At 39.1% G+C, this 13908-nt stretch overlaps 1 protein-coding gene across 2 annotated transcripts in view; it reads left to right on the plus strand.

Moving 5' to 3' along the window:
* The window catches only part of KAT6A (lysine acetyltransferase 6A), a 51845-nt gene that overhangs the window by 24539 nt on the left and 13398 nt on the right, over positions 1–13908 (plus strand). Inside the window, exons 7-15 of one of the 2 annotated variants that reach the window (XM_075074680.1) lie at positions 611–746; positions 2447–2760; positions 3957–4075; positions 5430–5477; positions 7203–7318; positions 9527–9668; positions 10105–10266; positions 11215–11308; positions 12626–12857. In XM_075074680.1, coding sequence (XP_074930781.1) covers positions 611–746; positions 2447–2760; positions 3957–4075; positions 5430–5477; positions 7203–7318; positions 9527–9668; positions 10105–10266; positions 11215–11308; positions 12626–12857 — 1363 coding nt within the window. The remainder of the gene's footprint in view (positions 1–610; positions 747–2446; positions 2761–3956; positions 4076–5429; positions 5478–7202; positions 7319–9526; positions 9669–10104; positions 10267–11214; positions 11309–12625; positions 12858–13908) is intronic. The other variant, XM_075074681.1, reaches the window with a different exon arrangement.

Raw genomic sequence — 13908 nt, forward strand, 5'->3', positions numbered from 1 at the left:
GGAAGGGGGTTTTCTCATGTTGAGGTGGAACTTCCTGTGTTAATCTTTGAGGTTCGAGGGAATAGAAGTGATCCTTGCAGACTAAAATGATCTGTTTCCATTGATCATTGATGAAATTATCTTCTAAATGATCTTGTACAAAAGAAAGAGATGGGCTTCTAAGTTTTTGAAGTCACATCTGTTTGGACGATAGAGAATCCTGGAGTACAACCAAACTTCTCTTTTCCACCAGAAGGCAGGTTATCTATGGAAGATTCTTCCTTAAGAGTTAAAGGAAAATTTTCCTATAGAAGATAGTTAGAAGTGGTATAGTTGTAGGCATGATGTTGGATAATGAAATGTGTTACTTTTTTATGTTTTTCTGATAACATGCTGCAAATTAGACTTCCTGTGTGGTTGTGGGAAGAATATCTGGGGGAGAGGGGTGGGAAATGAAATGGACTTGAGTTTAGATTGCTGGAATATACACACAACTTTTCTTACACGTAAATGTGATAATTGGGGCCTTTGGTACTGTTCCTACCCTTTCTGTTGGAGGGCCTGTGACCTGCCCTTCTTGTCCTATATAGCTGTCCCTTGCATTCAGTGATGAGGATTTGTGTCTTTATAGGTATGTGGATATGTCAAATATGTCGGCCACGGAAGAAAGGAAGGAAACTTTTACACAAGAAGGCAGCACAGATAAAACGACGCTATGCTAACCCAATCGGACGTCCCAAAAACAGGTTAAAGAATCAAAATACAACGTAAGTCTCTCTATGAGGAGGAGTAAGGTGTGAGATTCTGTAGGGCAGTGGATATTTCTGAAGTGTCTGGTCTACTCTGTGAGAAGTTTTTCTTTTACAATGGATGGCTTTTCATTACTCTTTAATACAGAAATTCTGAAGAGTGCTGTGAAAGACTAGAAGTAATCTCAGTGCTTCCTTTTGCCTAGATTTTTGACTCTTCGTATTAACTTACTATTTAGTTTTGAACTATTCTGTATAGTCATAGATGAATTTTGCTGTTTGTGTCGAGTCTATTTTGCTGGGTGGCTGCTTCTTCCAGCATAACTATTTTGCTTTGCATTTCTCAAGAACCCTTTCTGATGTTTAGAGAAACTAAGTAATCTGCAATGAAGTATGTGAGGTTGTTGTTTGACATATATTTAATCTGACACTGCTGCCAGAAAATATTTGGCCCCTTGCTGCTTCCATTCCTCATGTTTCTGCGTTAGTGGGGCACTCTATTGTGCTGGGACAGATTGTGTGGCCATGTCATGGTGGTTGTGGGGCAGCTGGTCGTCAGGGAATCGGATTTGGGTGGGCAGGAATTATTTGGGTAACTGTTCAGCCAGAGCAATTTCCTTGAATTAAGATTGCTGTGCAGTGCTTGTTGTGATACAGCACAATTAACTGTGCAGGGGACAAAACAATGAAGAAGGATGTGACAAGAACTTCCATTTTGGGCATCAGATGAACTTAAAAAAAAGGTTGAACTGACACTTGATTCTAACCAATAGCACCAAAGTATGTTCTGGAAAAAACCTTACAAAGCTCAATGCTTACAAAAATGTGGAGGGAATGTCTCCCTTAAATATCCTAATCTTTTTTGGTCTGTGTAATACCTTCACTTCGGGGAACCCCTGATATAATTCAGAGGGGCAAAAAGAAAGCTAGCTATCTGCTATTGCTGTTTTGTCTCTCTTAATTTTTTATCGTGATTTATTCACAATTTCTTTTGCCTTTGTTCCATCATTTCACTTGAAAAATATATCCACAGAAATATGCACAGATCCTTAGTTTGTCTTTTTAGGAAAAAGCAGCCTATTTCTATCCTCTGTAGCTGCAAAGATTGTAGCTGAAAACAGTCAGCTTCCTGAAACAGCAGTCAGTCTAGGGCAGTCACTTTGAGAAATGTTAAATACTTGGTTATCTCAATAGAATTTTAAAATTTTCAGCCTGAAAAACAGCAGATGCTTGGAGATCAGTGCTGCTTTCTGCTAAGCTGACCATCAGTGGTGTATGTTGTTAGCTAATGCGTATGTCCTGCATGCGTTAACTCTCGGTGTAATCCTTACGACAAATTCCTATCAGTACAAAAACGTTGACAAGTGTAGATGTTCAATGACTGCGTAAGTTGAAACCTTCTGTACAATGTATTCATTCTGGCTACTGATTTTAAAATTAAATATTAAGTTTGGTGAAAATCTTGTTTATACTCAAATTAATTGCACATAATATTCAGTTTGGAGTAATAGTACAGTACTACTACTGAGATATTTAGAATCCTGGCTCCTCTAGGGTACACAGGCTCTTGACAACTCCTTTATTATTAAATTCTTAGTTCACATTTAATTTCTCTGTGATTGATAAATAAGCAGGGAAGACGGTGGTCCACTGTGCAACCCAGAACAAACCACTTTTCCAAATCTTCTGACCATACCTTTCCCCTTCTCATTCTTTAGATCAAAAGGCCCTTTCAGCAAAGTTCGAACTGGCCCTGGTCGGGGTCGGAAGCGTAAGATCGCTCTGTCTAGCCAGTCAGCATCATCAGAAGGAGGATACCTGGAGCAGACAGATGTCTTGGACTTCTGCAGAGATGGCAGCACCACCTTGAAGTTTAACAAGAAAACCAAAGGGCTTATAGATGGCCTTACTAAATTCTTCACTCCCTCCCCTGATGGACGAAAAGCTCGAGGGGAAGTGGTAGACTATTCTCAGCAGTATAGGATCAGGAAAAAGGGTACCAGGAAATCTAGCACTTCAGAATGGCCCACAGGTAAAGATTTTTCACCCTGCCAATGTAAGTATCCTGTACGCCAAGAAAATGTTCAAAGGCTAGGATGTTGAAGTGAACAGAATTGTTAGAGGCTGGAAACGTTGAGCTGAAAGTTAACACTCAAATGCAGTGATGTTTGGTGCTCTGAGGTGGAATACCTGTTGGAAAAAGGAAGCGATCCTAGAGACCTTTGCCTCTTTATATATGATGGCAAGGTGTGATAAGCAATTAAATGATTGCTGTGAGGTAAAATTCCCTTTGGTAATGAGGGGCTTGCACATAGCCGTAGGAAAGGTGCTAAATAATGTCACATTTGAAAGCAGTAACGTAGGGAGTGGTTAACAAAAATAACAGCAAGGTAGAAGTATGAGATGGGAAACAGATAATTAAAACCAGTCTGACAGACCCATGAGTTTCCAGTCTATGGTATAGGCTTGTATGCAAATATTTCTTGATTTTTCTCAGCCAGAGAGGAGCCTGCTTTGTGCAGCTTGGCACCTTTTTGCTGGAGAGCATCCCTTCTTTTGAACACAGTTCTACTTTCCTTGTTTTCTTTTCTAGCTTAAGACTTTAATCTATGACTAGACCTTGATTTGATCTCTGTATCAGATTTTGTCAGTGTTGTTGAACAGTTTCATAGCTTGAATTGTTCCTAAGCAAGCGATGTGAAGTACTCCACAGTAACACACAAACTGTACTGCTTTGGAATAGTTATGTGCATTAGCCTGGTTGGTGCTAGAACAACAATGTATCTTTACGTTTTGGGGGTGAGGTAGAGTGTCTTTTGGGTTTTGCTTCCTTTTTTTGTGGAAGGGGTGTTTCTTGGGTGATGAACCTAGGAGTCCTGGTTTTGGTTGCACCAGATACAGCGCTCAAATAGTTGTGATCCTTGTTTGTGAGAAACAGGCATAGCAGTAAGCCGTTTATCCAAAGCTGTCTCATGGTTACAGATGCCTTCATGATACTATGAATGTCTAAGTGGTGAATTTTGGACCTGGTTAAATATATGACAGTACTTCTTACATGATCACAAATCCAGAACTGGTTCTTCCTTTGTGGTCCCAAATCTGAATAGAAAAATCCCATCAAAAACCTCAGCACAGTGTGTGAATACAACCAGAAGGTGCTTGTCGCTGCACTAAAAAGCAAGTACTCCCTTGTAAATGTAAGTGAAGACAATTTTCTCTTATTTACAGACAATCAAGATGGCTGGGATGGAAAACAGGAAAATGAGGAGCGTTTTTTTGGGAGCCAGGATGTCTTAACTGAAAAAGACATGGAGTTGTTTAGAGATATTCAGGAACAAGCACTGCAGGTAAAGTTAAATTTTCAGTGTCTGTACCAAATCTGTAAACAAGATTTAAACAAACCTCACCCCATCCCAGCAACAAGAAATACAGACTCCAGATGAGTCAGTCTGTCATAGAAGCTAATGTGCTTGGTTTCTGCTGCTTGAGAGTAATGGGAAACTGATCTCAAGAGAGCTGAAGGATAATATAAAAGCGTGCGTAAGAGTGGCAGAGGTTAAAGTGGGCATCTAAAAACCCTTGAGGGCTGTGAATTTAGTTGTATCAGAATATGGAGCTGTTAAATAGCTGGTAAAAAGTGTGGACTGTTAAAAAATAAAATATGGGACTCTGCTAGCAACATGGTGTACATAGGGCCTCTAGCTAATTAAAACATCCTTGTTCTAGATAATTGAACTTATGGAGCAGGATAGGGCATTACTGCATGTGTGTATATGCACATATATATATGTACTACGTGTTTAATGTGTGTGTATCTTTCTACCTGTACATTTCAATAACTTGAATGGTCTTATGACTTAACTCCTTCTGAAGCCAAAGACGTCAATTGACTTTATGCCCTGACTTCCCTGAACAGTCCTTCACTAAATGTAACTGTACTTTTAAACCTCTCCAGTTTCTGACTTCTGTTTATTTACCTATGATTCTGTCATAGGCTGATTTAATTCCACTGTACTAAATATAGTCTTGTACCAACAGAGTTAATGAACAATGAATTGTGGTAAGTCCGAACTACACTGTGTGTGTGATAAAGTGGACTAAGATGAAGTGCAGTTAACTCTTATTGAAGTGCAAGTACAACACGCTGCTTATTTCAAACTTTAATACAGGGTTGAGCAAATTGCACATGAGAGTACAGCTTGTGACCATAATTATGTTTTAGAAAAATAACTGAAGATCTAAAATGAAATGTGTGGAAATATACCCAGAATAGAGAAAATATTAATCTCCAAACATCTGATTAGAAGAAGGAGCAAGTTTTGGAGAGATATTCCCCCCTCCAGGTGGGGAAAATACTTGTAGATTAAATACTTTAAATTTAAGGTGGCTGGTTGGTTGGTTTTGGTGAGGAAAGGGTTGACCAGAGTTGTGATACAGCTGATACAGGGACTCTGTGTGTACGTTGAGCTAACTGCCTCACCAAAGAAAATGGAAATACAGAGTGACGTACCAAAGGCTTTTGAGTGAGCTGAGGAAAAGATACTGCGTATTAAATGGTCAAGAAGAAAGTTGTTCAGAGCTCTCTGCAGCTAGCATAGAGGCTGCAGCAGGAGTCTGCTATACAGGGCTTCTAATGACTGTGGTCTGTTAACAGCTGGATGGGAGCTGGGTCTCTACACGTGTGTTGGCTTTCGTTTGCAGGATGGGTTTGTTGCTGCAAGGAAGGCATGGGTGGAGGACTCGTTGCAGGTGCATGTTACTCCGTTTTCCTTAAGACTTGTCAGATCCCTGTTATAATTGTTTGTTATTGACCTATTGTACTGGGTGATGATAGTGATTCCTTTGAAACTACAGTGCAGGAAGTGCTTGACTGCAGATTATCATAGTTATAAAGAGCTGTCTTCATAAACTGCTCTTTTGGTGGTTTGTTCTACCAAGGTGTGAAATTCTTGTGTTGTGTGCAACCTTGTATCAGTTACCAAAAATGCAGAGGTTCTGCTTTCCTTTCCTCGTAGAATCCTCACAAATAGCAAAAGCATTCAGCATCCAAGATTGTGCTTATTTAATAGTATTGTCTTAATTTTTTTTTTCTTAAGTACTAGGGAGTTTGTTCTTATTAAACCTAGCTTTTGAGTTGAAGTAAGATAAATTGACCCTCTTATCGAGTTTCTGTCCTAGTAGGTAGTCTAACATGAAAGGTAAAGCCTAAGGAATAAATCCATAAACTGATGGGGGGAAAAAAAGAGTTAGGTGGTTGTGGATCATATGCAGGTAGTAAGCCCTAAGACCTTATTTAGCAGACTACTGAAATACTCTGTTTATCTTCTGAGTAAGAATAGAAGGAAACATGAATGAGTTACTGATGGCTTTATTTGGAGCTCTTGGATTAAATATTTTATTAGGAGATTACTGTTCTTTTTTATCTAGCTAAGAGCTCCGTAAAATGTGTATGCCTAGGATTAGATTCTGAGGTGACTTCTGCCTACACCAGTCCCACTTGGAAACTTAGAAAAATGTTAATTTTGAATGTTAGCCTCTCAAACCCTAAACCATTGTCCTGGGTATAGCTGTTTAATTAAGCAATCAAAAATGTGCATATAGGTAATTCACTGGTTCTCTTCACATTAGTTTCTGACCTCCTGCATGAAACGTGGTCTCATTTATTAATAGCTTTGCAGTCCAGGTGGTTCATATGATAATGCAAGAACAGTGGGAGTATTTGGGTTTTTAATTGTGTGAGTGACAATCTTTTGAGACAAAATCTTCATGAACTGACAAAATGTTTGTTTTCTTCAAAAGCAGAGCATTTAGCTCCTTTATTTTTAGTTCCCATAAATTATACAGTTACTATCAGAGAGACAGGGGAAATAGAGGTTGTGTAAGTAATTTAAAAATATTGTCTTTTCTATTTGTTTTTTTCTTCTAATAAATAATTTGAGGTTTTTCTTTAAGTCTTCTGCACTTATGATGATAAGCAGGTAGCTGTACCGTGAATATTGTTTTGGTAGATACTGCATTCCCAGTAGTACATGTAGTCGCAGAGCTGGGAACACACTGGTGTGTTATGTTAGATACTTGAATATTCTAGATCTTAACAGCAGGAGCAGGTTATGTGTTTCTGTTCATAGCTATTGAAATAACAAGAAAGGAAATAGCAACAGGACTGAAAAAAAGATTTTATTAAATTTTCCTGTGTACTAATTTGTATTTAGAACTACAACAAGAAACAGAGTGAAAGGTAGTGGAGGTATGTGGTATGACAATGCTTAACTAATTCTTCCTTTTTTGTGAATCACACGCTTGAAGTGTGACTGGTACTGGTTTTTAGTGTCAGAACGCAACGTCTGCATCTTCCTAATTCTGTAAGTTCAGTTAGGGTGTGGACTGTGTAGATAAGGATGTTTTAATTCATTTCAGCTTTGAAGTCTTTCACTTGGAAATTCACAAAAGCTCTTTTTTTTCATCCTTGCATAGAAAGTAGGGGTGACTGGGCCTCCTGATCCACAAGTCCGATGCCCTTCTGTCATTGAATTTGGCAAGTATGAAATCCAGACCTGGTACTCCTCCCCATATCCACAAGAATACTCGAGGTATGACTGAACATTCTTCTCCTTTGTTCTGCTTCAGTGTTTATGGGAAAGCTGTACTCCAACAGGCATAGAAATCTTAAGATTCTATCTGAATGTAGGGCAAAATCAAAGTACACATAATCCAGATACTTTTCATGGTAGTTAATAGATTTCTTAAGGTCTTTTTAGGCTGAGTCAAAAAGTTGATAAGCTCTCTGTAACAACCTGCATATGCTGTGAGCATTCGAACTGCCACAGGAATATATGATTAGGTGGATTCCCAAAGAACTGACATATTCCATGCTCTGAGGAGGGAGTAGCCTGAGCTAAATGACCTGGTACTGGGCTGTTATTAAGCATGTAAGTGATTAGAGTATCTGACTCTCAGAGTACATTGGTTCTTTACAAGTGCTATCATAGAATGGTTTGTGCTGGAATGGAGCTTTAAAGACCGTCTAGTCCAACCCCCTTGCCATGGGCAGGGACATCTTTCAGTACATCAGGTTGCTCATAACCCTGCCCAGCCTGATCTTGAACGCTTCCAGTGATGGGGCATCTGCAGTTTCTCTGGGTGACCTAGTCCAGGGTCTGGCCACAATTATTATAAAAAACGTCTTCCCTCTGTCCAGTCTAAATCTATCCTCTTTCAGTTTAAAACCATTGAACCTTGTCCCATCACTGCAGGCCCCAGTAAAATGTCCCTCTTGGTCTTTCTTATAAGACGCCTTTATAGACTGAAAGGCTGCAATGAGGACTCCCTGGAGCCTTTTCTCCAGGCTGAGCAACCCCAACTCTCTCAGCCTTTCCTCATAGGAGAAGTATTTCAGCCCTTGGATCATTTTTGTGGCCATCCTCTGGACTCACTCCAACAGGTCCATGTCTTGTACTGAGGACCCCAGAGCTGGATGCAGTACTCCAGGTGGGACCTCACAAGAGTGGAGTGGAGGGGGAGAGTCACCTCGCTCAACCTGCTGGTCACACATCCTTGGGTGCAGCTCAGGATATGACTGGCTGGCTGGGCTACAAACACACATTGCTGGCTCATATCCAATCTTTCATGCACTAGTATCTCCACGTCCTCCTCTGCAGGGCTGCTCTCAATCCATTCATCCCCCAGCTAGTATTGATACTGGGGATTGCCCAACCCAGGTGCAGGACCTTGCACTTTGCCTTGCTGAACTTCACGAGGTACACATGGGCCCACTCTTCCTGTCAGAGTCCCTCTGGGTACCATCCCTTCCCTCCAGCGAATCAACTGCAGCACTCCTCATGATAAAAAATAATAAATTTTTTTAGGGAATAGGATGTTAACTGTGTATTAAATTATTTGATTAGAAATGGCTGTAAACTATCTAGAGGAGTTGAAAGAGAAAAATAGATAGAAATTTTGCTGGAATTACTGGGACATATGATTTTTTTTTATGCTGTATGTAGTTCAACATAGCTAAAGAAATGTTTAATGTTACACGTTTTGGCATCTGAAGGATTGTTCTGCTGTGATGCATGTGTAGTTGTTTTAATGTTCTCTTGCTTTAAGAACTTTGCAATCTGTCTAAACTGCAATTTAACTTGATTCAGAAAGAGGAATAACTTCTAAGGGCCATAGCTTGAGAGAAAATTGAATAAAACTCTTTATTCTACCGTTTAATAAGAGCATGTAGTCTGTCATGAGGAATTATTCTAGCTCTGCTAAAGGCATTACAGGTAACTGAAAATAGCATCCCTGCTCAAGCTAGAGTATGTAAATAGAGTTGAATGCAAGTGTCCCAATATTGTTGTGATTTAAATTGTTCATGTCAATGTAGTATGGAAAATAGTTATAAAGCAAACAGATGCTGGTGTGACCCATTGCTCAGGAGTACACACAGCTGTCTTCTGAGGAGGGGAAGGGAGAGAACAGGAACTATTTATCTAATCTATCCTAGTGTCACTAGTGCAAAACTATGGGGTTTCTGCCTCTTTTTTTTCTAGGATTTTAATTGATGCATGTATTTCTTCTGACATAATCATGTAAAAGTAATTATGGAGGACATTTTCTTAACATGCATTTGTTACAGAGTAAGTGCTGTGACTTTAAGTATGGTAAGGTGATTTTGGCCTGATTAGCACATACACAAGGTCAGTATATACTGGGTCTGTTTTCATCAAGTTCTCTATCTGCAGGAGTGAGAAATTTTATACAAAAGTCTGTATCTCTGGGCTTTGATCTTTCTTTGTCTCTGCTTACAGACTACCCAAGTTGTACCTTTGTGAATTCTGTCTAAAGTATATGAAAAGCAGAACTATTCTCCAACAGCATATGAAAAAATGTGGTTGGTTTCATCCTCCAGCCAATGAAATTTACAGAAAAAACAATATTTCAGTCTTTGAGGTAAGTTAGGTAACTAAGCCACTCACTTTTATCTATAAAATAGGATCTTTAGCACCCAGTCGTGTGATAAGTTTTCCGTAGCCCTAAAGATCTTCATTCCTGAAGCATTCAGTTGCTAGGAGTGAATAACCACAAGCAAGCAGTGGGAGCTGACCTCACGTATAGATTATTCATCCATAAAACATATGAGAAGGCTCGCTTTGTAAAATGCTTTTTCATGTCAGGAAAATGACTTTTAAGTGTTCTCTTAAGCTAATGAATTTAACAGTGACTTGGCCGTGTTATGCTGTGGAAGTTTAAGTCCTTTGAGGTGCTACCTGTGACAGAGAAGTCTTCCTCTCACATTAGTCATTTCAAATGTACAGGGAGACCCAGATGAAGCATGTCCTTGCATGACAGCAAACGGAGTGACAACACTTTTCCTTGTTTCTGTAAGGTTGATGGCAATGTCAGCACTATCTACTGCCAGAATTTGTGCTTGTTAGCCAAACTCTTCCTGGACCACAAGACTCTCTATTACGATGTGGAGCCATTTCTTTTCTATGTGCTGACACAGAATGATGTCAAGGGCTGTCATCTTGTTGGCTACTTTTCCAAGGCAAGTATTAAGTATTTGAGTACTTCAGACTTGGAACTGCATTTGCTATGGTGAGAAATGCTGCTTCAGAGTCCTTAAATTGTTGTGATGTAAGCCCTTGCATTTTATATAATGCATTAGATAATACAGATACAGACACCTGTTGCAACCAGATTTTACTTATCTTACATTCAGAGACCACCTACTAATAAAAACAAGTTTTCTCATGATGTTGAATAGCATATATTCTCTAACGAACTTTTACTGCATCTAGTAGCTAAAAAAAACCCACCTCTTCCAATTACTTCCTACTCTTGGTGATGATGGGTAGTACTGTTTGTGAGAGAGACATTTTTACCAAGTAGTTCTGTCTCATCTTTCCTTCTGTAAATATATTGTTTTCCAAACAAGTGTGGCAATTTTGCACCTCATTTCAAACCTTTTTATTTTTTTGATGGAACAGGGCTGAGATTTCAGATAGGCCTTTTCTTAAGATTTTTATCTGTAATTGTTTTACATATTTAAAAATAGCTTTAATTGAAGCTTTTCCTTTCAGTCTTCTGAACAGCAGATTTGAGATTGGATTTTAGTACGTTATGGTTATAATGTTTGAAGATTCGCTAGAATATTTTTCAGTGACTTTAGCTGCCTTCAGATTTACGCTTTGAACTTTAAAGAACATGGGCTGCATAGCAAATACTGTATTGAATACTGTATTGTATCTAAGCAGAAGGTGGTAATTATGTCAAGGCTTCATTCTCTTTTGTTTTCCTGAACTGAAATGATGGTAGTAGAGTCTTAATATTATTCTCTCTCTTAATGTCTTCCTTGGCTCACGTACATTGTTGTTCCTAAGATGCTTTGACTGTGGCTTTCTGTCTCAGTTTTTGCTATAGAATTAAGGACTTGTACAGAACAATTTCTACTATTTCTCACTGGTGTCTTCATTTCCTCCTTTTTTTCCAACAGGAAAAACACTGTCAACAGAAGTACAATGTTTCGTGTATAATGATTCTTCCACAATACCAGCGTAAGGGCTATGGCAGGTTCCTAATTGACTTCAGTAAGGAACTTTTTTTTTTTCCCCCCACTTTTTTTAGTTTTTTCATGTTTTAAAGAAAGGCTTAACTGTGGAGGGAGGATATTTTTCAAATTAAAAAACATCTTGGGACAAAGGATTCTAAAACTCAGAAAATGATCTGAACTTCACAATTTACTGTTATTGTTGGAAAGCTTCCTTTCTAAAGGCAAATTGATAATTTTTCCTCTAATTCTCATGTTTCCTGTGTAAGCAACTTATGGTGGAAGCTATAGGCATGTGTCAGTGTAGTGCTTTTAGCAGAAGCTTACTTTGTGCATGTAGTTCCTCCTATAGAAAACCAACCCTAAAACTGCACAGTCTGAAACTTTCAGCAGCTTGACTAAGTGAACAAGTGTCTTAAGCAAAAGATAGTCATAGTTATTAGTTTAGCTTTGAGAGCAACAAAACCAGACATACTTAGGCTCTGAATACTCAATTCTCAGATTCATAAGTGGATCTCAGCAAGTTCATGGGGAAACTTCCCACTGTAACTATGTCTCTCTCATTATGCTGAGTGCAATCTAGTGCAGCACTCCCTGTGGACATGCTAATTTTGGAATCAATGTCCAGAGGAAAAACCCTACCGGTATAATTGCATTAGAATGATTTTGCTGGTAAATATCCTTATGTAGATAAGTAGTTGTTCTCCTGAAAATACTGGTGAAACAAAGGAACTCCAGTGATGTATCTTGAGAAATCGGCAGATGTGGGCTATATTAGAGCAGCAGTGAGAAGACACATTTGTCAGCCGGTTTACCCCTCCCCTCTTTGTCATACCAGGGAGGATATAACCTCTCAGTCCCTATTGAACCTGTGCAGTTTATCATTGTCTTAAATTGATTAAGTGTCTGCAGATAGAGCTTGGTACTCTCCAGTATGGCCTTGGAGTTCGACAGTTGAGAATTTTCAAGAAAATTGTTTGCCATATTAGTTTTAAATGGTTAAAATACATTTTCCATCTGTCGTCTTCAAAATTGCTATTGCAATTCGAAGATACTCAGCAGACGGCGTACTTCAGGCTTGGTATAGTTTCTAGGTAGGCAACTGCTGCCATCTCGTGGCATTGCCCATAGCCAATGTCTGATGGCAACATAGAAATCTCATACTCTATCATTGAATAACAGGAATTTAAACAAAAAAAAAAATTGGCCAGACTGCTCAGTGTATCCTTCAAAATTATAATATATATCTTGTAGGCTGCATTCAGCTACTTTCTGGAAAATGCCTTTGTAAAAGTTGGGGGGGAAACAGAAGCTATATATTCTAATTTTTTAAATTTTTTTTCTTGTATATCTTTAGGCTATTTGCTTTCAAAGCGTGAGGGTCAAGCAGGATCACCAGAGAAGCCCCTGTCAGACCTGGGGCGCCTCTCATATATGGCTTATTGGAAAAGTGTAATATTGGAGTGCCTTTATCATCAACGTGACAAGCAATTAAGCATCAAGAAATTGAGTAAACTGACTGGGATCTGCCCTCAAGATATCACTTCGACTTTACATCACCTACGAATGCTTGACTTCCGTAGTGATCAGTGAGTACAGGAGTCCAGTTGTATTTCCAAATAGCTTCCAATGTATTTGAATGAAATTTAATAGTGTTTGGAGACAAGTCACATCCAATAAACTTTATTTTTATTTAAGACTTAAGCGTCCAGATACTGGCTGTAGAGATTTATGATGCTCACGTACGATGCAAGAATTGTTCAATGCCGAAGATGGACCATGTTTCCAACTGTGTGGATCTCCAGCTGCGGAACTTCTGAGTAATTTGCAGCTGTGAGAGAAAGCAAGCTGGTCTTTTGGCCATGTTCTGTTGGGGTCCCTCGGCATAATCAGTCTAACATACTTGCGAAACAGAGGAAAGAACAGCAACTTCCCTTCTCTAGAGGGAAATATGTTCCTTTTTCCAGTCACTAAGCAGGCAGTTGTTTCCCCCCTTTTTTCTCTGTGCCTCAAAGATGCCATTAACTCTGTGGATTAACGTGGGATGCTTGAACAGTGGATAGATCACTGGGAGAAATGAGGCGTGTGGATATAGAGCAGAGGTAGTCTGCTTGCCCAGCTGAGTGTACAAGTCAAGTGAAATATGGTCTTGATTCAGACCATAGCAGTTTTGGGAATGGGGTTGTATTCTGTTGTGTTTTGTGTTAAACTTGGAACTTATTTGGAAATCTTGAAGTTATTTGAGAACGCTTTTTTGTCCTTGTTTCACAGTATACTTTAATCAGTGATATTACTCCAAGACTCCTGAATAAACGCCACTCTAGTGGTGGGATTGTAACTTCTTAAAGCCGTCCTTTTTTTACCATTCAGCATCTTTCACCTTATGTTGCCTGTTCCCCGAATGTCATACCCCTTGTCCATTTAACACATAATAAAAGTGATACTCTGCAGATTAATTTTATCCTGGAAGGATAATGGATTCACCATGAACAAGAAGTGGATAGAATTTAGCAACATTGTCTCGGTTTTTAGATGTTTTCTCTGGTAGTCTGACAGTACTGCAAATTGTGCAATTCTGATGAGCTTTCTGTCCTCTCTGAAGTTATTCATGGCAGCACTGACTGGGAGTACACAGATTTT

The sequence above is a fragment of the Phalacrocorax aristotelis genome, chromosome 24, assembly GCF_949628215.1.
Source record: "Phalacrocorax aristotelis chromosome 24, bGulAri2.1, whole genome shotgun sequence".
Classification (NCBI taxonomy): Eukaryota; Metazoa; Chordata; class Aves; order Suliformes; family Phalacrocoracidae; genus Phalacrocorax; species Phalacrocorax aristotelis.